We start from the raw sequence: 24,241 nt of genomic DNA on the forward strand, positions 1-24,241 counted from the left end.
TTATACTTCTTCCCCCGGACGAGCCAATCCAAAACAAAACTTACATCTACCATACAGCAAAACGTGCAGCCAAACCAAAATGTGCACCAGGTCTACTTACTGGCAAAACACAAAAATCATATTGACTGCCCACCCTCGAAAGAACAAGTTGTCCTTACAAGCCGAACTTCAAGGGAAAACTCCTGCAACATCAGACGCCAGTGAAAGGAGTCAGCGTTTTGTGGAACTAGTCTTTTGCAGGAATATGAGAGGATTGTGATCAGTATAGACAACTTGCGGAGTAGAATCCGACACAAACCTCAAAGAACTGAAAAGCCAGGATCAAAGCGAATGCTTCTTTCTCGATGGTAGAGTAGTGTTTTTGATAGGTTAACTTCTTTGAAAAGTACCCCACAGTGTGCTCAATTTCACTGTCTTGCTGTAGAAACATAGTACCTTCTCCTTAATTACTGGCATGTGTACAAAGAAAATGGAGAACGGCCATCTGGAGCAGTAAGCACCGGTGCGGAGACTAAAATGGCCTTTGTCTTCTTAAACACAGCTTGACAGTCTGAGCTCCAACGAAAAGTGACTTTGGTACTGGTCAAATCCGTAAGCGGGAAACAGCCTGGGCAAAGTTCTTTCAAAATGCCTGGTAGTAGTCAGCCATCTCCAAGAATCGGCACAGTTCCTGGCGAGAAGTTGGCACAGGAAGGTTATTGATGGCCTCCACTTTTGCCATGACTAGTCAACTTTTCCTTGGCCCACCACTTTACCTTGGTATTTTACTCTTTGACAGGTTAACTATCAAGTTGGCAGACGCAAATAGTTCAAACCGGCTCCATAATATCCTGAAGGTGTTCTGGCCAGGTGGCACTAAATACTACCACATCATGATACGAAGAACCAGTTTTCTGCCCATCCCTGTCTTTGGGCACTGGGGAAAAAGACTGCTGAAAACTTGTAGTTTGAGGTGACTTATCTGCATTGTTTTTTGTGTAGGGATAATAAGTACTTGGTGCCTTGCTTGTGAAGGTAGTTTTATGTGTCAACACAAATTCATCTGTGAGAACTGTGCTCATTAATGTAGGTAGCAACTCTTTCTTGAAGGCAATTCTTGAACTACTAGAGCAGTATGAGTGTCTTTAATTCTTGACCTCTTGAGAAGCACCCCACCAAAAATACATGCTTGTTCCTATGCGACAGTCTTTCGGCAATTTAGGGAACTGTTCTCTCAATGGGGTAAGAGCCTGAAAAGTGAGCGTGTCCCAGAACAGGCAACAAAAATCCGACTTCAGGCCATTCGATCATACAGGACTTTCATTTTCATTTGCGTCTTTTCCATACGATCACTGGCAAACTCAAAGGAGCGGTTCAATCTGTATCAAAAAGTGCTAATGTGCTCCAACGGACCTCTGACATAATGTCCAAACAAGCTCATTCAGACTGAAACTGAGACTCCTGAACATTCTCCAGAACTGCAAATAGCACTATGGCCACCCAAAGTGCTATTTGCTTATGCAACTTTCAAACTGATTTCACCAATCTTATAACACCTACATTGTTTGTCAGTGACAGAAACTGTACAACAAAAGTGTTGTTTGAACACATATCTAGAGCTTCAGAGTAAGTCATGAGTGACTACAACAATACTGCAACTACTATAATCTTGGAAAAAAAGAGCCCCTAATTTGTTACGTATCCTGAAGACAAACCTGGATGTTGTCGCTCAACAGAAAAATTATCTAACAAATGAGTCACTTTGACTACATAACTACATAAAAACAGAATGGGTTTCAAATTGTGTCTGAAAGTTGGCAGAGCAATGCAATTTTCCCTCATTTTTTTGTGCACTGAGCAGATTTAATGTCTTCTGAGCGCAAACTTGAACATTGCGAAAATTCTGTGCAACTTCCTGCGCGTGTTTACTGTGAACACTGAGGCTGTACCCACTTTAAGTTACAGTTTTAACAGTGGCAATGTAGGCTACTGTGGCTATTTGATCATAACGTAGGCCACCCAGAGTGGCCTACCATCAAAAGCAAATGGAGAAAATGCATTCGGTGTCCTGTGTGAATCTAGGTGTGCGATCTCTAATTCTCTCCTTCTCTCTTTCTCTCTCTCGGAGGACCTGAGCCCTAGGACCATGCCCCAGGACTACCTGACATGATGACTCCTTGCTGTCCCCAGTCCACCTGGCTGTGCTGCTGCTCCAGTTTCAACTGTTCTGCCTTAATATTATTCGACCATGCTGGTCATTTATGAACATTTGAACATCTTGGCCATGTTCTGTTATAATCTCCACCCGGCACAGCCAGAAGAGGACTGGCCATCCCACATATGCTCTCTCTAATTCTCTCTTTCTTTCTCTCTCTCGGAGGACCTGAGACCTAGGACCATGCCCCAGGAATACCTGACATGATGACTCCTTGCTGTCCCCAGTCCACCTGACTGTGCTGCTGCTCCAGTTTCAACTGTTCTGCCTTATTATTCGACCATGCTGGTCATTTATGAACATTTGAACATCTTGACCATGTTTTGTTATAATCTCCACCCGGCACAGCCAGAAGAGGACTGGCCACCCCACATAGCCTGGTTCCTCTCTAGGTTTCTTCCTAGGTTTTGGCCTTTCTAGGGAGTTTTTCCTAGCCACCGTGCTTCTACACCTGCATTGCTTGCTGTTTGGGGTTTTAGGCTGGGTTTCTGTACAGCACTTTGAGATATCAGCTGATGTACGAAGGGCTATATAAATACATTTGATTTGATTTGATCCCATAACATTTTAAACCAGATTCAGGAAACTAGGCATATGTCACAAGTCACGACTTCACAGGAGAACCGTTTGAACGTAAAAACTTTTTTGGTTTTTGGCAGAAATGCCGTCTCGAACATGTGAACAGAAAAAGCTAGCAACCTTCCCACTAGCCATGATTGGCTGAGATAACGAGTGGGCTGGACATGCCGAGAGAGGATTGGTCTACCATATAGAAGGCTTCTGTCTATTTGAGCTCGTCAGTCTGTGTTGGTAATCCTGTCGAACGCTGTTTTTTAAAAGATGTATTGTGTAGTGGAGCTGCATAAGTGTTGCTCTCCACTTTCTGGAGGATCAAGTTTTGAAATCAGTGGAATTAGAATATGATAGCTAAAGAGATGGATAAAACACTTGTCTCTGGATTACATCTTCTAACTATGGGCAACTGTGGTATGGCAATCCTGACAGGGAGACACGTCCATCACGCATGATCATGTAAACAGGTAAGATTGTCGAGTGTTAGATGTTAGCTACATAATTACCTCAATTACCTCGACAACGGTGCCCCCCGCACATTGACTCTTATCTCTTAATTTTTTAATACCAGTGGTAACAACAACTAAGTATCTTGATTTTCATCCAGACTCTAACCTCAGTTGTGACACACGTGGAGCAGTCAGTGAGGAAGGACTCAAAACGCCTGTTCTTGCCAGAAATGGCCTACCCACTGAAGATCTGGTCACAGTCTATACTACACTGGTCAGGCCTTGTCTGGAATACAGTGGAGTGTGGTTAGTTGGATGCAGTAAAAAGCAGTAAGCCCAACTAGACAGGGTGCAGAGGAGGGCCTTGAGGATCATCTCCAGAGTTAGAGCAGTCCAGCCACAGCTCCCATCACTGCAGAGCATGCGAGAGCAGGCAGTAGTGCACCTAGTGAAGGACATGCACACTATTGACCATCCACTGAATGAACAGCTCCCTCCAAAAAGGAGGTAACTGCATCTCCAGGCTCCTGAGAAACAGCCACAAACTGTCCTGTATAACTGCCAGTACAAACTGCCTGCGAAACACCACTCCACCCACTGCTGTCATAACTCTAGCTCTTAAATGGTTCTCCCAAAGGTTCTCTTTCCATCCCTCTAAGTGAGCATTTCTCCTTTGCCAAGATAATCCATCCTCCTGACAGGTGTGGCATATCAAGAAGCTGATTAAACAGCATGATCATTACACAGGTGAATCTTGTGCTGGGGACAATAAAATACCACTTTAAAATGTGCAGTTTTGTCACACAACACAATGCCATAGATTTCTCAAGTTTTGAGGGAGCGTGCAATTGGCATTCTGACTGATGGAATGTCCACCAGAGCTGTTGCCAGAGATTTGAAAGTTCATTTCTCTACCATGAGATGCCTCCTCCAATGTCGTTTTGCAGATCACGTGACACCGGCACATTTTGGAATTCTAACACCTTAAAACATTGTGTTTGAGCTATATAATTCTGTATCATTGGATTAAACTATTTCTTCTGCATCCATTGTACAATTAGTCTGTGTGGTTAACAGGGGCTGAGCTAAAGAGGTGTTTGTGAGACAAGTATGGATCCCAAAGGTTTCCGGTCCGGGTCTTTTTTTAAAAAGATGTCTGCTATCTATGAAAAGCTGAGACTCTCACAAACATGCATGATTTGCTCTATGACGCTCACAAGCTACACGAGTCATTAGAAGGGGTTCTTCTATATAGAAGAGCATTGTTGATCCCAGGACTTAGTGTCTGTAATACTGAATTAAGCTCACATAGTTGCTCTCACAAACTGCAAATTCTACACATTTTTTACTAACTGGTTGGATATTCATCTCTGAGAAAACAATTTCTGTACTTACAGCATTCATATTAATTCATTTTTGTCAGGTTTTTGCATCGGATGACCTTTTTTTGTATTGACGTTTGTGACTAGATTTCCCATTTGAATTTGATATACCATTTCCAAGACTGTTTTTTTTTTACATTTTCTAAAAGTACATACTCAGAGTTTAAACATTAAATATCATACACTGCAGTTGGGGGAAACATTCTTATTTAAAATGTGATAAACGTGTTATTCCACCTTGTAGACAAGTACTAGAAAACCCCCTTAAGTTTTTCACACTTGCTCGAGAGCTCTTTTCTTGAGTAAGCCCATTCAGGTTCATCCATACCCTCTTAAGCTTTAGTTCGACGCATCTCTTTAAGTATTCCCGTCAGGCCATGTGCTAAACTGAGTGATTAAGGTGGTGTAGGAAACAAGTGGTTGAAGTAGTAACCTAAAAGAAGGTACATCTCCAGGTAAACATACACTTTATCTAGTCCTTGACCTATATCCTAACATGTTGTTCTTCACATTGTTTCTGGTAAATATACTATATATATCAAACTATATCCTATATATATAACAACAAAAAAAGATGTGAAGATGGGCCGATAGACAGGGCCGCCTTGTTTCTTGTTTAGCGCCTAAGCAACTTTATAGTATTATTTTTAAATGTTCTTTCTCATGTTATTAGCCCAGAATTTTGTTTTGTATTATTATATATAGCCTGAAATAACTTTTGGATATCAAAGAGGCAGTAACTCACCAGCATTTTGACCAGGAATACGACTTTCCTAAATTGGAACCTTTGTTTGTACGTTCCAAGGCGATTGAACTTATCCCAGACGCCGCCGGAGAATAAGTATTCGGAGTGGACTTTTAGTCTGACTCAGGAGGCGTGCACACCCTCTACCGCATCCGAGTATATTACTCGCTTATTTTCAGTCCCTGGACAATAAAGTTGAAGAGCTCAGGGCGAGGAATCTTCTTCCAGAGAGGCATCAGTGACAGTAACATGCTCTGTTTCACAGAATCATGGCTCTCTCCAGATATACTGTCCCCATCCATACAGCCAGCAGGGTTTTCAATACATTGTGCGGATAGGGATAATGAACTCTCTGGGAAGAAGAAAGGCAGAGTTGTATGTCTCATGATTAACTTCCCATGGTGTGATTGTGGTAACGTACAGAAACTCAGGTCCTTTTGTTCAGCCGACCTGCATATCCTGAGGCTGCATTTTTTATAGCTAAAGATAAAGCAAATCTGAGAAAAACGGTACCAAAGTTCTATCAACACTTTGCCTGCAGTACTCACACGTCAAAAACACTCAACCGTTGTTACTCTCTGTTCCGGGATGGCTGCAAGGTCCTTCCCCGACCTCCCTTCGGCAAATCAGATCACGACTACATTTTGCCCCTCCCTTCCCATAGGCAGGAAGTACCCGTGCTAAGGTCTATTCAATGCTAGTCAAGACTGTTTTGATCTCGAGGACTGGGACATGTTCCGGGTTGCCTCTGAGAATAACATTAACGTATACACTGACACGGTGACTTCAGCGTATAGGGGATGCTGTTCACACTGTGATGATTAAAACCTGACCAAAAACCGTAGATAGATGGCAGCATTGAAAGCGTGAACCACTGCATTTAACCACGGCAAGGTGACTGGGAATATGATTGAATACAAATAGTCTAATTATGCCTCGGCAATCAAACAGGCAAAATGTCAGTACAGAGACAAAGTAGAGTCACAATTCAACGGCCCCGACACGAGACATACAGTGCCAGTCTAAAGTTTGGACACAGCTACTCATTCCAGGGTTTTTCTTTATTTTCACTACTTTCTACTTTGTAGAAGAATGGTGAAGACATCACATCTATGAAATAACACATATGGAATCATGTAGCAACCCAAAAAATGTGAAACAAATCAAAAAATTATTCAAATTTTAGATTCTTAAAAGCAGCTACCCTTTGCCTTGATGAAAGCTTTGCACATTCTCTCAACCAGCTTCATGAGGTAGTCAAGAGGAATGCATTTCAATTAACAGGTGTGCCTTGTTAAGTTGATTTGTGGAATTTCTTTCCTTCTTAAAGCGTTTAAGCCAATCAGTTGTGTTGTGACAAGGTAGGGGTGGTATACAGAAGATAGCCCTATTTGGTAAAAGACCAAGTCTATATGTCATGAACAGCTCAAACAAGCAAAGAGAAATGACAGTCCATCACCACTTTAAGACATGAAGGTCAGCCAATATGGAACATTTCAAGAACTTCGAAAGTTTCTTCAAGTGCAGTTGCAAAAACCATCAAGCGCTATGATAAAACTGGTTCTCATAAGGACCGCCACAGGAAAGGAAGACCCAGAGTTAGCTCTGCTGCAGAGGATAAGTTCGATAGAGTTAACTGCACCTAAGATTGCAGTCCAAATAAATTATTCACAGAGTTCAAGTAACAGACACATCTCAACATCAACTGTTCAGAGGAGACTGAGTGAAACAGGCCTTCATGGTCGAATTGCTGCAAACAAACCACTACTAAAAGGACACCAATAATAAGAAGAGATTTGCTTGGGCCAAGAAACACGAGCAATGGACATTAGACTTGTGGTAATCTGTCCTTTGGACTGATGAGTCCAAATTTGAGATTTTTGGTTCCAACCGCCGTGTCATGTGAGACGCAGAGTAGGTGAAGGGATGATGTCCGCATGTGTGGTTCCCACTGATAAGCATAGAGGAAGATGTGTGATGCTGTGGGGGTGCTTTGCTGGTGACACTGTCAGTAATTTATTTACAATTCAAGTCACACTTAACCAGCAAGGCTACCACGGCATTCTGCAGCGGTACGCCATCGCATCTGGTTTGCACTTAGTCCCACTATCATTTGTTTTTCAACAGGACAATGACCTAAAACACACCTCCAGGCTGCATAAGGGCTATTTGACCAAGAAGGAGAGTAATGGTGTGCTGCAACAGATGACCTGGCCTCCACAATCACCCAAACTCAACCCAATTGAGATGGTTTGGGTTGAGTTGGAACGCAGAGTGAAGGAAAAGCAGCCAACAAGTGCTCAGTATATATGGGAACTCCTTCAAGACTGTTGGAAAAGCATTCCAGGTGAAGCTGGTTGAGAGAATACCAAGAGTGTGCAAAGCTGTCATCGGGAACACATTATTCCATTTCTGTGAGTAACTTGTCTGTGGAAATTGTTCAGTTTGTCTCAGTTGTTGAATCTTGTCATGCTCATACAAATATTTACACATGTTAAATTTGCTGAAAATAAATGCAGTTGACAGTGAAAGGACGTTTCTTTTTTTGCTGAGTTATATATATATATATATATATATATATATATTAATATATATTAATTTATTTAACTAGGCAAGTCAGTTAAGAACAAATTCTTATTTACAATGACGGCCTAGGAACAGTGGGTTAACTGCCTTGTTCATGTACAGTTGAAGTAGGACATTTACATACACCTTAGCCAAATACATTTAAACTCAGTGTTTCACGATTCCTCACATTTAATCCAAGTAAAAAACTCAATGTTTTAGGTCAGTTAGGATCACCACTTTATTTTAAGAATGTGAAATGTCAGAATAATAGTAGAGTGAATGATTTACTTCAGCTTGTATTTCTTTCATCACATTCCCAGTGGGTCAGACGTTTACATACACTCAATTAGTATTTGGTAGCATTGCCTTTAAATTGCATAATTTGGGTAAAACATTTCAGGTAGCCTTCCACAAGCTTCCCACAATAAATTGGGTGAATTTAGGCCCATTCTTCCTGACAGAGCTGGTGTATATGAGTCAGGTTTGTAGGCCTCCTTGCTCACACACACTTTTTCAGTTCTGCCCACACATTTTCCATAGGATTGAGGTCAGGACTTTGTGATGGCCACTGCAATACCTTGACTTTGTTGTCCTTAATTGGAAGTATGCTTGGGGTCATTGTCCAGTTGGAAGACCCATTTGCCACCAACCTTTAACTTCCTGACTGATGTCTTGAGATGTTGCTTCAATATATCCACATAATTTTACTTCCTCATGATGCCAACTATTTTGTGAAGTGCACCAAGCCCTCCTGCAGCAAAGCACCCCACAACATGATGCTGCCATCCCCGTGCTTCACGGTTGGGATGGTGTTCTTCAGATTGCAAGCCTTCTTCGAATTGCAAGCTTTCCTCCAAACATAACGATGGTCATTATGGCCAAACAGTTCTAATTTTGTTTTCTCAGACCAGACGACATTTCTCCAAAACGTACAATCTATGTCCCCATGTGCAGTTGCAAACTGTAGTCTGGCTTTTTTATGGAGGTTTAGTAGCAGTGGCTTCTTCCTTGCCGAGTGGCCTTTCAGGTTATGTCGATATAGGACTCGTTTTACTGTGGATATACAGTGGGGCAAAAAACTATTTAGTCAGCCACCAATTGTGCACGTTCTCCCACTTAAAAAGATGAGAGAGGCCTGTAATTTTCATCATAGGTACACTTCAACTATGACAGACAAAATGAGAAGAAAAAAAATCCAGAAAATCACATTGTAGGATTTTGAATGAATTTATTTGCAAATTATGGTGGAAAATAAGTATTTGGTCACCTACAAACAAGCAAGATTTCTGGCTCTCACAGACCTGTAACTTCTTCTTTAAGAGGCTCCTCTGTCCTCCACTCGTTACCTGTATTAATGGCACCTGTTTGAACTTGTTATCAGTATAAAGGACACCTGTCCACAACCTCAAACAGTCACACTCCAAACTCCACTATGGCCAAGACCAAAGAGCTGTCAAAGGACACCAGAAACAAAATGGTAGACCTGCATCAGGCTGGGAAGACTGAATCTGCATTAGGTAAGCAGCTTGGTTTGGAGAAATCAACTGTGGGAGCAATTATTAGGAAATGGAAGACATACAAGACCACTGATAATCTCCCTCAATCTGGGGCTCCACTCAAGATCTCACCCTGTGGGGTCAAAATGATCACAAGAACGGTGAGCAAAAATCCCAGAACCACACGGGGGGACCTAGTGAATGACCTGCAGAGAGCTGGGACCAAAGTAACAAAGCCTACCATCAGTAGCACACTACGCCGCCAGGGACTCAAATCCTGCAGTGCCAGACGTGTCCCCCTGCTTAAGCCAGTACATGTCCAGGCCCATCTGAAGTTTGCTAGAGAGCATTTGGATGATCCAGAAGAAGATTGGGAGAATGTCATATGGTCAGATGAAACCAAAATATAACTTTTTGGTAAAAACTCAACTCGTCGTGATTTGAGGACAAAGAATGCTGAGTTGCATCCAAAGAACACCATACCTACTGTGAAGCATGGGGGTGGAAACATCATGCTTTGGGGCTGTTTTTCTGTAAAGGGACCAGGACGACTGATCCGTGTAAAGGAAAGAATGAATGGGGCCATGTATCGTGAGATTTTGAGTGAAAACCTCCTTCCATCAGCAAGGGCATTGAAGATGAAATGTGGCTGGGTCTTTCAGCATGACAATGATCCCAAACACACCGCCCGGGTAACGAAGGAGTGGCTTCGTAAGAAGCATTTCAAGGTCCTGGAGTGGCCTAGCCAGTCTCCAGATGTCAACCCCATAGAAAATCTTTGGAGGGTTGAAAGTCCATGTTGCCCAGCAACAGCCCCAAAACATCACTGCTCTAGAGGAGATCTGCATGGAGGAATGGGCCAAAATACCAGCAACAGTGTGTGAAAACCTTGTGAAGACTTACAGAAAACGTTTGACCTCTGTCATTGCCAACAAAGGGTATATAACAAAGTATTGAGATAAACTTTTGTTATTGACCAAATACTTATTTTCCAGTTGGAGAAGTTGGAGAACCTGCACAATTGGTGGCTGACTAAATACTTTTTTTGCCCCACTGTAGATACTTTTGTACCCGTTTCCTCCAGCATCTCCACAAGGTCCTTTGCTGTCGTTCTGAGATTGATATCCCTTTTTCACTCCAAAGTACGTTCATCTCTAGGAGACAGAACGTGTCTCCTTCCTGGGCGGTATGACGGCTAAGTGGTCCCATGGTGTTTATACTTGCATACTATTGTTTGTACAGATGAACGTGGTACCTTTAGGCGTTTGGAACTTGCTCCCAAGGATGAACCAGACTTGTGGAGGTCTATATTTTTTTCTGAGGTCTTGGCTGATTTCTTTTGATTTCCCCTTGATGTTAAGCAAAGAGGCACTGAGTTTGAAAGTAGGTCTTGAAATACATCCACTAGTACACCTCCAATTGACACAAATGATGTCAATTGGCCCATCAGAAGCTTCTAAAGCCATGACATAATTTTCTGGAATTTTCCAAGCTGTTTAAAGGCACAGTCAACTTAGTGTCTGTAAACTTCTGACCCACTGGAATTGTGTTACAGTGAAATCTGTGAAATAATGTCTGTAAACAAAAATTAATTATGTCATGCGCAAAGTAGATGTCCTAACCGACTTGCCAAAACTACACTTTGTTAACAAGAAATTTGTGGAGTGGTTGCAAAACAAGTTTTAATGACTCCAACCTAGGTATATGTAAACTTACGACTTCAACTGTATACCTGCCGCCCCATGTATACGTACGTATGTACATACAGTATATCACAAAAGTGAGTACACCCCTAACATTTTTGTAAATATTTGAGTATATATTTTCATGTGATAACACTGAAGAAATGACACTTTGCTACAATGTAAAGTAGTGAGTGTACAGCTTGTATAACAGTGTAAATTTGCTGTCCCCTCAAAATAACTCAACACACAGGCATTAATGTCTAAACCGCTGGTCACAAAAGTGAGTACACCCCTAAGTGAAAATGTCCAAATTGGGCCCAATTAGCCATTTTCCCTCCCCGGTGTCATGTGACTCGTTAGTGTTACAAGGCCTCAGGTGTGAATGGGGAGCCGGTGTGTTAAATTTGATGTCATTGCTCTCACGCTCCCTCATACTGATTGGTCACTGGACGTTCAACATGGCACCTCATGGCAAAGAGGATCTGAAAAAAATAATTGTTGCTCTACATAAAGATGGTCTGGGCTATAAGAAAATTGCCAAGACCCTGAAACTGAGCTGCAGCATGGTGGCCAAGACCATACAGCGGTTTAACTGGACAGGTTCCACTCAGAACAGGCCTCGCAATGGTCGACCAAAGAAGTTGAGTGCACGTGCTCAGCGTCATATCCAGAGGTTGTCTTTGGGAAATAGACGTGTGAGTGCTGCCAGCATTGCTGCAGAGGTTGAAGTGGTGGGGGGTCAGCCTGTCAGTGCTCAGATCATACGCCGTACACTGCATCAAATTGATCTGCATGGCTGTCATCCCAGAAGGAAGCCTCTTCTAAAGATGATGCACAAGAAAGCCCACAAACAGTTTGCTGAAGACAAGCAGACTAAGGACATGGATTAGTGGAACCATGTCCTGTGGTTTGATGAGAATCAAGATAAACTTATTTGGTTCAGATGGTGTCAAGCGTGTGTGGCGACAACCAGGTGAGGAATACAAAGACAAGTGTGTATTGCCTACAGTCAAGCATGGTGGTGGGAGTGTCATGGTCTGGAGCTGCATGAGTGCTGCCGGCACTGGGGAGCTATAGTTCATTGAGGCAACCATGAATGCAAACATGTACTGTGACATACTGAAGCAGAGCATGATCCTCTCCCTTCGGAGACTGGGCCGCAGGGCAGTATTCCAACATGATAACGACCCCAAACACACCTCCAAGTGAACAACGGAAGTGGACAATAAAGTATATTTTGAATCTAATGGCAGGTAGAATCAAGGCGAATTGGAATATTCTCCAAAATAATGGGGCATGGAGCAAAGTAGTGTGATGAGAATGTCCCTTCGTATCTTGTAGGAGTACGGTTTATTAAATGAGGAGCAGCTGATCGGATTACCAATCTATAAGAATCCATTTAAGATATCCAAACTGGTGGGTAAAGTGAAGGCTGTGAGGATCACGAGGCGGGCTTGTTCAGATTTTTTTGCTTCTACGGATCAGAATGAACATGTGTTGCTTCTCACCCGATTTGATACGTTTGAAGTGTCGTGTGTGTCTCTCTTCAGAGCAGGTGTAACAGTATAACTTTAGACCGTCCCCTCGCCCATACCCGGGCGCGAACCAGGGACCCTCTGCACACATCAACAACAGTCACCCACGAAGCATCGTTACCCATCGCTCCACAAAAGCCGCGACCCTTGCAGAGCAAGGGGAACCACTACTTCAAGGTCTCAGAGCAAGTGACGTCACCAATTGAAACGCTATTTAGCGTACACCACCGCTAACTAGCTAACATCCGTTACACAGGGTACCTCTCAAGGGGGTTATATCTGGCGTCTCGTGGGAAGTCGATGTTGAAGTATTCCTGGAGGGATTGATGCAATTGTGGTGGGAACCACGAAGCCACTTCTTTCGATTGCCCGACAAGGATGAAAGAGAAATAAGGTGGCCAAAGTCAGTGCTGTTCAGAGCATTTCACATGCAACAGCTGTTAAAACAGTTGAGGGTTTGAATTATGCTCCTGAAGAGTCCATGGTGGTGGATAGGCCAGCATTGCGGCTGCAGGGGTTGCCTTTCACCAGCAGGACCCTGACATTTTAAAGGTTAAGATGGTGGACTTTGTGTCTTTTATAGCTATGGTGATTAATGGCACTGCCAAGGTGGAGAGACGGTCCAGGAAAATCTATATCATTGTGGATGCGGCGGAGCGGTTCCTGGGACTGAAACATTTCTCGGCGGAGGAGTTACATGAAATATTGCCAAAAAAGCTGTACCACCCTCTCAGGCCCTAGAGCTTGAGAAGGGAGATATGGAGATTTGAAAGAAGAAAGAAGAGTGAGTTTTTGCTTTTGTCAATGTACTATTTTTATTTGGGTGGATTAAGTTAGTTTCGCTATCACGTCCGGATTTGATTTTTACATTGTTTTGGTTTTTCAACCCGTCCAGTTGGTGGCGGCTTTACATATTTTGGGGTTGTAGTCTGCCATAAAACCCACGCTGCTTTTTTGAAAGATGTCACATAGTAGAAATGCAAAAGTGTTGCTCTCCACTTTCTGGAGGACCGAGTTTTGAAATCAGTGGAATGCCGATTGGAATTAGAGTATGATAGCTAAGGAGATGGAGACAATTCTGGTGTTTGATTGCAAATATGCAGACGGAGTCAAAAAGAGAACACTGAAGGATGTTGTATAAAACACCTATCTCCGGATTACATCTTCAAACTAAGGGCATCCCTGGCATAAGTCACAGAGAGGGAGAAGCGTCCATCCAGGTATACGGGTAAGATAGTCTATCTAGCTACATTTTCAGATATTATACCTTTTAACTTTGTCAGGTATTCATTTTCATTTCAAGTTAAAGTGTACTGTTAGCTAGCTGGCTATCGTTAACTGGCTGGCTCGCTAGCTAATGTTACGTGTATGATCTGTGTAGTAATATTATTTGTATCTTAGAGCCATTTGCATTGCTAGTTATAGCCTAATGTTAGCTAGCTAGCTAACATTGAACCTGGTTGGTTAGATACCTGCAGATTCATGCAGGGTAGTAATGTTATGATTTGGGATTATGGTTCATTGTTTAGCGAGCTAACTAAATGTCTAAAGAAAATACTCTATGCAAGTAACCATTTCAGTACACCGTCTGTATCCTGTGCACGTGACAAATAAACATAGATTTTATTTGATATAGTATGCATTTACCAGAGACGGTAATGTGAAGAACATGACCTGCACTAAAGTAAAATTAGGATATAACGTTAGGCCAATGAGACAGTGTCCAAGTTCACATGTGAATCCATAAAGAGATGGGTGAGGCTAAGGCTTTAGAGGGTGTGAACAATGCTGAATGGGTGTCAACAAAGTAGAGCTCTCCAGTAGGTTTACCAAAACATTTTAGCAACCAGGAAACAATTCTAATTTTAGCAAACAGGAAATGGCGTAGCAATTTCTCTATAGTACATCTAAGTAAAAGGTATTCTGTTATTTGCGTTTCTACTGCTCAGTTTTCTTGGGAAGTTGTGTCATTTCGCTCCAGTTCACACTGACAGTGTACCATCACTATCAGAAAACTCTGCAATGTCTGGTTCAATGACAATGTTCTTGTTACCCAAGTCAAGGATTTGATCATCATCTGATTCATTTTCAGTCTTAGAGAGTCAGCTCGTCTTCCTCCAGAAATAAGTAAATCACAACATTCTCAACAATCAAGGCTAGCCAGGAAGAATCCTTTGTTTCTCCATGAAAAATAAAACTAGCTAGTAACAATGTATTTTTCATTCATATCACCTATGAGTTTGTTATTGAGGCACATGAAAGTACACATGTTTAATAAGGCGTTTCTGCCCCTCCCCCCCCCCCCCCGAATAAACATTGTTATGAAAAAATATCCTTTGAATTAGAAATGTCGGTTTTACAGCACACTTGAGAGATCCAGACACATTTGTCAATAAAACAGATGAATGCAACTGTTTATGTCAAATTGTTTTGTGTTCTACTTGTAGCCTTGGTTGTCCTGAAAACTTAGTTGTGAGGCTAAATAGGGGTTGGACATGCAGATAAATGAAATGTCGACTTTTGCTGGAGTCTTGGGTCTGATAGGGTTAATCCCACTTTGTAACAAAATAACATGTTAAGATATCCAGGGGGGGTGAATATTTATGATCGGCACTGTAAAGGTCGGAGTCAGTAGTAACATATGATGAATATGATGCAATATCCTCTTCTCCATATCTCCCTTCTAACAGCTGTGTCTCCACTCCATGTGTCACACTGATGTTGTTCCCTGTGTTGGTGGGGACCCTGGGTGAATGCTTGCATGAGAGTCTCAACGTAACTCAGCTCAAGTGATCACTTCCTGTCTATGTTACAGAACCAACATCCAGACAAGAGTTCAACGATTATGCAAGATAAAACACTCAGGTTGTGTTTACACAGGCAGTCCAAATCTGATATTTTGACCAATTATTGACTCGAGCTGATCTGATTGGTCAAAAGACCATTTAGTGGGAAAATATCAGAATTGGTCTGCCTGTGTAGACACAGCCTTACATACACTTATCCTGGCAAGACGGTTGGTCTCAATGGATGGTTAACTATTCATTATAGACATCCTGCAAACCTAGTTGGAGTCTCATGGTGTTTGTGGGTGTGTCATTTCCAATGTCCTATACATCTGGCGGAGCGGAGCCCCTTAGTGTGTCTGTGTCCTTTACCTGTGGCGGTGCCCCGTGGTTGAGGCTTTCCTGTGAGGAGAAGTGGCTGTGACTACGTCGGCGCGACGGCAGACGCTGGTACTGGCGCTGGTACTCTTCCTCTTCCTCCGAGTCCTCCAGGCCATACAGTTGTCCGCTGCTGCGAAGGTGCCCGTTGTTGGCACTGCCACACGAAGACTGGCTCATCCTGGACAAGGATCGTGCCCGCATCATCCAGTTCTCTGGGTACGGCACCTCGTCTGTCCGGATAGAGAGTTCATAGACGGGGGGACCTAGTGAAGTTATTATTACGGAATCCATGTTCATGTAGGAAAGAGCAAGAGATGTTGTACCTAGTGTAATAATGTGTACCTTTTGGGTGATCCGTTATATTCTACTTCTAGCAGAGTGCGTTCTTGCCAGAGTGCACTCTTGGTTCAAATAGTACTGGAGTACTGGAATACCATATTGAGTGCCAGATAGTTTGGATTTGCACTTTTTGGACTATTCTATTTTGCTCCAGGAAAGCTCAATCAAGCACAGCAAGGGTTGCAAAGCTACCAGTAATTTATCAAAGTAATCTATGGCAATCTATGGTAACTTTGGTCATTTGTACTTAAATATATATATATATATATTTAAAGTTATTCATATATAGTATTCATTTTTTATATCTATGTTCATATTGTCCATGAGTTTTGGTTCAAGAAAAAATTGCCTAATTAATTAAAAAAGCATCTAATAAACAATGCCATTGTTTTCAATGACATGCATCACTTCAATGTATTGACTTTTCACAACTGCCACCAGTTTGCCACCAAAACATTGGTTGTAAAATAATATTTCATGCTGAAATCCTAATATTAAACACCAATGTTGTTCACTAAAATGATGGTTTATATTTAGGATAATGTTTTACAGCTTTGTCATACATTTTTTACATTTAAAAATCATCAAATTGTATTATTTTATATATTTTACGTGGCCACACAGAGGGCCAGAGATAATCAGAAGTGATAATCTGAAGTACCTGAAAATGCCACTAGATGTCATCTGTTAAAATGAATTTGAAAAACGTAAACGTTAACAAAGTTCTCGTAGTGTAATGGTAAACTTAAAAAGTTACAGTAATATACCCTCCCTTCGCAACCCTATTAACAGCTAAGGCATTTAGGCTTGGCCCTTGGCTACATTGTATGTATGTGCTTTGTGTCCTAATATCAATGAGCACATACACTTCTTCTATTGTATATATTAATGTATGTTAGTGGGGGTGTACGTCTAACACACATGGTGTAGTCCTCACCGAAGCGGGCCGGCTTGTCCAGCAGACTCATCCGGCGGCTGTGGAGGACCTCCGTGTTGAACTCGGAGTGTCTCTCACCCTGCTCCTCCAGGATCTGCTGGAACATGCAGGCCATGTCGGCCTCGGCTGTCAGGGACTCCCGTGTGCCGCCCTCCAGACTGCTCTGTGGACTCTGGAGACATCACCACCACCATGTCAGTAATTCTCTAGGCAAGATTATTTTAGAAAACATTTGTTTTTCACTAATGTTTGTCATCGTGCCATTGTGGTGTTTTGAGCCCGGCTGTGCTAATTACAAAGAAGCGCGAAAATTAGCTACCTTTAACCGTTCTACCAGAGTTTCACTGCGATTCTGCTAGTGGCCTGCGTCTATCAAAAATGATGCAGCGACCAAAGATTATCAGAGGGATTTGCAGGCTGATGGGAAATCAATTTCCAGCTCTGAAGTGATGTAACAACCTAATGTTAGCTAGCTTGCTAGCCTAGCTGGGTCAGTTAGCTAACTTAACATCCTGTATTAAACTGTATTAAACTCTGAAAGCCATCAGCTAAGTTAAATCAAATAGATATATTTTGGCATACACAGTCAATCAAGGTAGCTTATGACATGATACTGCTAATTTAGTCATTGCTAGACTGTTAGCTACCTTCAGCAGATTAAACATGTTTGTTTGTTTGTTCTATCTTTGACTGACATTAGCTAACGTAAGCTAGCTAATGTTACTCTTATTTGGTAGCCAACTATTCCACCCTTGTTTGGAAAACACTCAATTACTAAAAATATAATTTTTGAAATAGCCAATTCACTCTCTGTTTGTGGGTTGGTAGCAATGATGAATGTGTTTAAATCATCTATGGTTGGTTGGCTGACAATATTTAAATGTCCATGTTAGGGATGCTTAGCTAGCCAGTCTAACAGAGATCAACACAATTAGTGGGGTGGCTAAATTGTGTATGGTTCTGTACTCTGTTGTAGGTGGTACAGAATCTGATTCCACCAACATGCGCCTCTAACCCCTAGCTCTGCACAAGGTGAAGGTAAGTTAGACAAAATATTTACAAGCTAACGGTTAAAATAGCTGAATGTACAGTAAGCATGGTATAAACAGAAATTGGGTAGTGTTTGTATGGTTTGTGTTTGTTATGGGTAACAGGTGTTTAGAGGTAGCCTGAGAACCACAGAATACCTTCCAGACATGTAATCAATTTAGTCTACCCCTCTTTTTGTAAAAATCACGTTATCTGGAGTCATTCCACAGTGCCCTGCTAACAAATACCCCAAAGCGGGGGCATTTTGGGTACACAAGCATGAGGGAGCGGACACACCTTGCAGTTCTCAAGGGGCACTGAAAGGTATAAAATGAAGACTACAATAGTAATGTCACAACCACCTCATTCTTCTGTCTGCAGATTCTCAAAACACAGCACAAAGACAAGTCTAAGAATAATACAAAAAACAAAAACATACAAACAATAAAAAATAAAACATTGTAATAGTAATATATTGAATGCATTAACAGAAATAACCATAACCAAACAAACATTGTAGCTTAGAAATTATGGTAATTAACGGTAAACCTACTACTGGTGATACTGACTCCTGAACATCTAATCAAATGGGTACCCCCCCCATTTTACGCTGCTGCTACTCTCTGATTATTATCTATGCATAGTCATTTTAATAACTCTACCTACAAGTACATTTTACCTCAATCACCTTGACTAACCGGTGCCCCTGCACATTGACTTTGTACTGGTACCCCTATATAGCCTCGCTATTGTTCTTTTAAATGTTTTTATTTATTTCACCTTTATTTAACCAGGTAGGCTAGTTGAGAACAAGTTCTCATTTGCAACTGCGACCTGGCCAAGATAAAGCATAGCAATTCGACACATACAACAACACAGAGTTACACATGGAATAAACAAAACATACAGTCAATAATTCAGTAGAAAAATAAGTCTATATACAATGTGAGCAAATGAGGTGAGATAAGGGAGGTAAAGGCAAAAAAAAGGCCATGGTGGCGAGGTAAATACAATATAGCAAGTAAAGCACTGGAATGGTAGATTTGCAGTGGAATAATTTGCAAAGTAGAAATAGAAATAATGGGGTGCAAAGGAGCAAAAATAAATAAATAGCAGTAGGGGAAGAGGTAGTTGTTTGGGCTAAATTATAGATGGACTATGTACACGTGCAGTAACCTGTGAGCTGCTCTGACAGATGGTGCTTAAAGCTAGTGAAGGAGATGTGTTTCCAGCTTCAGAGATTTTTGCAGTTCGTTCAAGTCATTGGCAGCAGAGAATTGGAAGGAAAGACGGCCAAAAGAGGAATTGGGTTTGGGGGTGACCAGTGAGATATACCTGCTGGAGCGCGTGCTACGAGTGGGTGCTGCTATGGTGACAAGTGAGCTCAGATAAGGCGGGGCTTTACCTAGCAGAGACTTGTAGATAACCTTTAGCCATTGGGTTTGGCGATGAGTATGAAGAGAGTGCCATCCAACGAGAGCGCACAGGTCGCAATGGTGGGTAGTGTATGGGGCTTTGGTGACAAAACGGATGGCACTGTGATAGACTACATCGAATTTGTTGAGTAGTGTTGGAGGCTATTTTATAGATGACATCACCGAATTCGAGGATCGGTAGGATGGTCAGTTTTACGAGGGTATGTTTGGCAGCATGAGTGAAGGATGCTTTGTTGCGATATAGGAAGCCGATTCTAGATTTAATTTTGGATTGGAGATGCTTAATGTGAGGCTGGAAGGAGAGTTTACAGTCTAAGCAGACACCTAGGTATTTGTAGTTGTCCATGTATTCTAAGTCAGAGCCGTCCAGAGTAGTGATGCTGGACGGGTGAGCAGGTGCGGGCAGTGATTGGTTGAATGGCATGCATTTAGCTTTACTTGCGTTTAAGAGCAGTAGGAGGCCATGGAAGGAGAGTTGTATGGCATTGAAGCTCGTCTGGAGGTTGTTAACACAGTGTCCATAGAGGGGCCAGAAGTATACAGTATGGTGGGATTCGAAATGGTGGCTAATCTGTTAACTTGGCTTTCGAAGACCTTAGAAAGACAGGGTAGGATAGATATATGTCTGTAGCAGTTTGGGTCTAGAGTGTCACCCCCTTTGAAGAGGGGGATGACCGCGGCAGCTTTCCAATCTTTGGGAATCTCAGACGATACGAAAGAGGTTAAACAGGCTAGTAATACAGGTTGCAACAATTTCGGCAGATCATTTTAGAAAGAGAGGGTCCTTACTCATTTGTAGGGGTCAAGATTTTGCAGCTCTTTCAGAACATCAGCTATCTGGATTTGGATGAAGGAGAAATGGTGGGGGCTTTGGCGGGTTGCTGTGGACAGTGCAGGGCATTTGACCAGGTTAGGGGTAGCCAGGTGGAAAGCATGGCCAGCCGTAGAGAAATGCTTATGGAAATTCTCAATTATAGTGGATTTATCGGTGGCGACAGTGTTTCCTAGCCTCAGAGCAGTGGGCAGCTGGGAGGAGGTGCTCTTATTCTCCATGGACTTTACAGTGTCCCAGAACTTTTTTGAGTTAGTACGACAGAATGCAAATTTATTTTAGGAAAGCTAAGGCTAGCTTTTTCAAACTGCCTGTGTATATTTGTTCCTAACTTCCCTGAAAAGTTGCATATCACGGGGGCTATTCAATGCTAATGCAGAACGCCACAGGATGTTTTTGTGCTGGTCAAGGGCAGACCGGTCAGGAGTGAACCAAGGACTATATCTATTCCAAGTTCCACATTTTTGGAATGGGGCATGCTTTTTTAAGATGGTGAGGAAGGCACTTTTAAAGAATAGCCAGGCATCATCTACTGACGGGATGAGGTCAATGTCATTCCAGGATACCCTGGCCAGGTCGATTAGAAAGGCCTGCTCGCAGAAATGTTTTAGGGAGCGTTTGACAGTGATGAGGGGAGGTCGTTTGGTCGCAGACCCATTACGGATGAAGGGAATGAGGCAGTGATTGTTGAGATCTTGATTGAAAGAGGTGTATTTGGAGGGCGAGTTAGTTAGGATGACATCTGAGGGTGCCCGTGTTTACGGATTTGGAGTTGTACCTGGTAGGTTCATTGATCATTTCTGTGAGATTGAGGGCATCAAGCTTAGATTGTAGGATGGCTGGGGTGTTAAGCATGTCCCAGTTTAGGTCACCTAGTAGCACAAACTCTGAAGATAGATGGGGGGCAATCAATTAACATATGGTATCAAGGGCACAGCTGGGGGCAGAGGGAGGTCTATAGCAAGAGGCAACAGTGAGAGATTTGTTTCTGGAAAGGTGAAATTTTAGAAGTAGAAGCTCAAATTGTTTGGGTACAGACTTGGATAGCCTGCAGAGTTCTGTATTACTATCTCTGCAGTAGATTGCAACACATGCCCCTTTGGCAGTTCTATCTTGGCGGAAAATGTTATAGTTAGCGGTTAAGACATCTGGGTTGGCAGAGTGTGCTAAAGCAGTGAGTAAAACAAACTGAGGGAGTAGGTTTCTAATGTTAACATGCATGAAACCAAGGCTTTTACGGTTACAGAAGTCAACAAATGAGAGCACCTAGGGAGTGGTAGTGGGGCTAGGCTCTGCAGGACCTGGATTAACCTCTACATCACCAGAGGAGAAGTAGGATAAGGGTACGGCTAAATGCTATACGAACTGGCCGTCTAGCACCTTCGGAACAGAGAGTAAAAGGAGCAGGTTTCTGGGCACGATAGCATAGATTCAAGGCATAGTTTACAGACAAAGGTAAGGTAGGATGTGAGTACATTGGAGGTAAACCTAGGCATTGAGAAATGATGAGAGAGATATAGTCTCTAGAGACGTTTAAACCAGGTGATGTCATCGCATATGTAGGAGGTGGAACAACAAGGTTGGCTAAGGCATATTGAGCAGGGCTAGAGGCTCTACAGTGAAATAAGACAGTAATCACTAACCAGGACAGTAATGAATGAGGCATATTGATATTAGAAAGAGGCATGCGTAGCCAAGTGAACATATGGGTCCAGTGAGTGGTTGGGATGACTGGGGACACGGAGATTCAGACAGTTAGCCGGCCGATGCTAACAAGCTAACAGTTAGTAGGCCGGGGCTAAACAAGCTAGCAGTTAGCAGACTGGGGCTGGCAAGCTAGCAGTTAGCAGACCGGGTTTGCAAGCAAGCAGTTAGCAGGGGCTAGCAGTTAGCAGACCGGGGCAGGCAAACTAGCAGCACTTTAATTATTTGTTACTTTTATTTCTTGTTTTTTAAGGTATTGTTCTTAACTACATTGTTGGTTAAGGGATGTAAGTAAGCATTTCACTGTAAGGTGAATGTGACAAATAGCATTTGATTTGACTGGTGTGCCATCCACGTGGCCTCTGCAAGAGATTAGCCCACTCAGACAGGCGTGAATCAGACAGGTGTCTAGTGTGCCATAATTTTTATAAACATATTAGCCACTATTCGAATAAAAAAATATCAGTCGACCAAAACCAAACAATCGACCAGTTGACTAAATGGGGTCAGCCCTACCAATTAAAACCAATTAGTGGAAAGTGGAAAAAATATCAGAATTGGGCTGCCTGTGTAAACGCAGCCAGTGTGGCTCAGCTTAAGACAATGTCGAACACACAGCAGACTGCTGAGGGGAGGACGGCTCATAATAAATGTCCGGAACGGAGCAAATGGAATGAGATTTGATGTATTTGATACCATTCAGGCTGTCGTGAACAAAACGCACCAACAAAACAGAGTTTTTGGGACATAAAGGGGGACTTTATCGAACAAAACAAACATTTATTGTGTAACAGGGTCTCTTGTGACTGAAACCATATGAAGATCATCAAAGGTAAGTGATTAATTTTATCGCTATTTCTGACGTTTGTAATTCCTTTACTTGGATGTAAAATGTTTGTATGCTTTTGTAAGCGGGGTGCTGTCCTCAGATAATCGCATGGTATGCTTTCGCTGTAAAGCCTTTTTGAAATCTGACACAGCGACTGGATTAACAAGAAATTAATCTTTAAACCGATGTATAACACTTGTATTTTTATGAATGTTTAATTTGACTATTTCTGTATTTTGAATTTGGCGCTCTGCAATTTCAACGGATGTTGGCCAGGTGGGACCCTACCGTCCCACCTGCTTATAATAACACTTTTTTGGTTACTACATGATTCCATATGTGTTATTTCATAGTTTTGATGTCTTCACTATGATTCTACAATGTAGAAAATAGTAAAAATAAAGAAAAACCCTTAATGAGTAGGTGTCCAAACTTTTGACATCTACTCAACGAGTACCATTGAAATACTTTTAGCCAGTTGAGTCCAAAGTTTCTTCAAGAATGTCCTTTTCTATTTTGCTTATGAAATCCCAAATTTACAAAGTTGTAACGCGACGATTCTATTCACTGCAGATCCCTAATCTATGGATTTCACATGACTGGCAGAGGTGCAGCCCCTTGGCTGCCAGGCCCACCAACTGGGGAGCTTTGTGAACAAGTGGTGGCGGTGGGGTTATGGTATGAGCAGGCATAAGCTATGGACAATTAACACAATTGCATTTTATAGATAGCAATTTGAATGCACAAAGAGATCATGAGGTCCAATTCATGCCATTCATCCGCCGCCATTACCTCATGTTTTAGGATGATAATGCACGCCTACATGTCGCAAGGATCTGTACACAATTTCTGGAAGCCTTGCGAAAGTATTTGGCCCCCTTGAACTTTGCGACCTTTTGCCACATTTCAGGCTTCAAACATAAAGATATAAAACTGTATTTTTTTTGTGAAGAATCAACAACAAGTGGGACACAATCATGAAGTGGAACGACATTTATTGGATATTTCAAACTTTTTTAACAAATCAAAAACTGAAAAATTGGGCGTGCAAAATTATTGTGTCCCACTTGTTGTTGATTCTTCACAAAAAAATACAGTTTTATACAGTTTTATATCTTTATGTTTGAAGCCTGAAATGTGGCAAAAGGTCGCAAAGTTCAAGGGGGCCGAATACTTTCGCAAGGCACTGTATATATATATATATATATATATATATATATATATATATATATATATATATATATTATTTTTTTCTCCCCAGTTTATTTTAGTAAATACTTGCTTAACACATATTTTTCTTATTGTTGGTTAACCTGTTGTATTCAGCGCATGTGACAAATA

At 42.0% G+C, this 24,241-nt stretch overlaps 1 protein-coding gene across 4 annotated transcripts in view; it reads right to left on the reverse strand.

Annotated features, from left to right (window-relative positions):
* LOC110501274 (melanophilin) overlaps positions 1 to 24,241 on the reverse strand; it is a 122,536-nt gene that overhangs the window by 32,252 nt on the left and 66,043 nt on the right. For 2 of the 4 annotated variants that reach the window (XM_021578696.3, XM_090215239.1), the window contains 2 exons: positions 17,071 to 17,242; positions 15,786 to 16,024 (listed from right to left, as the gene is read on the reverse strand). In XM_021578696.3, coding sequence (XP_021434371.2) covers positions 15,786 to 16,024; positions 17,071 to 17,242 — 411 coding nt within the window. Of the gene's footprint in view, positions 1 to 15,785; positions 16,058 to 17,070; positions 17,243 to 24,241 lie in introns of all 4 variants that reach the window. The other 2 variants (XM_021578697.3, XM_021578695.3) reach the window with 1 other exon arrangement.

Source organism: Oncorhynchus mykiss, chromosome 22 (genome assembly GCF_057628025.1).
Source record: "Oncorhynchus mykiss isolate SJ-2025 chromosome 22, ASM5762802v1, whole genome shotgun sequence".
Lineage (NCBI taxonomy): Eukaryota > Metazoa > Chordata > Actinopteri > Salmoniformes > Salmonidae > Oncorhynchus > Oncorhynchus mykiss.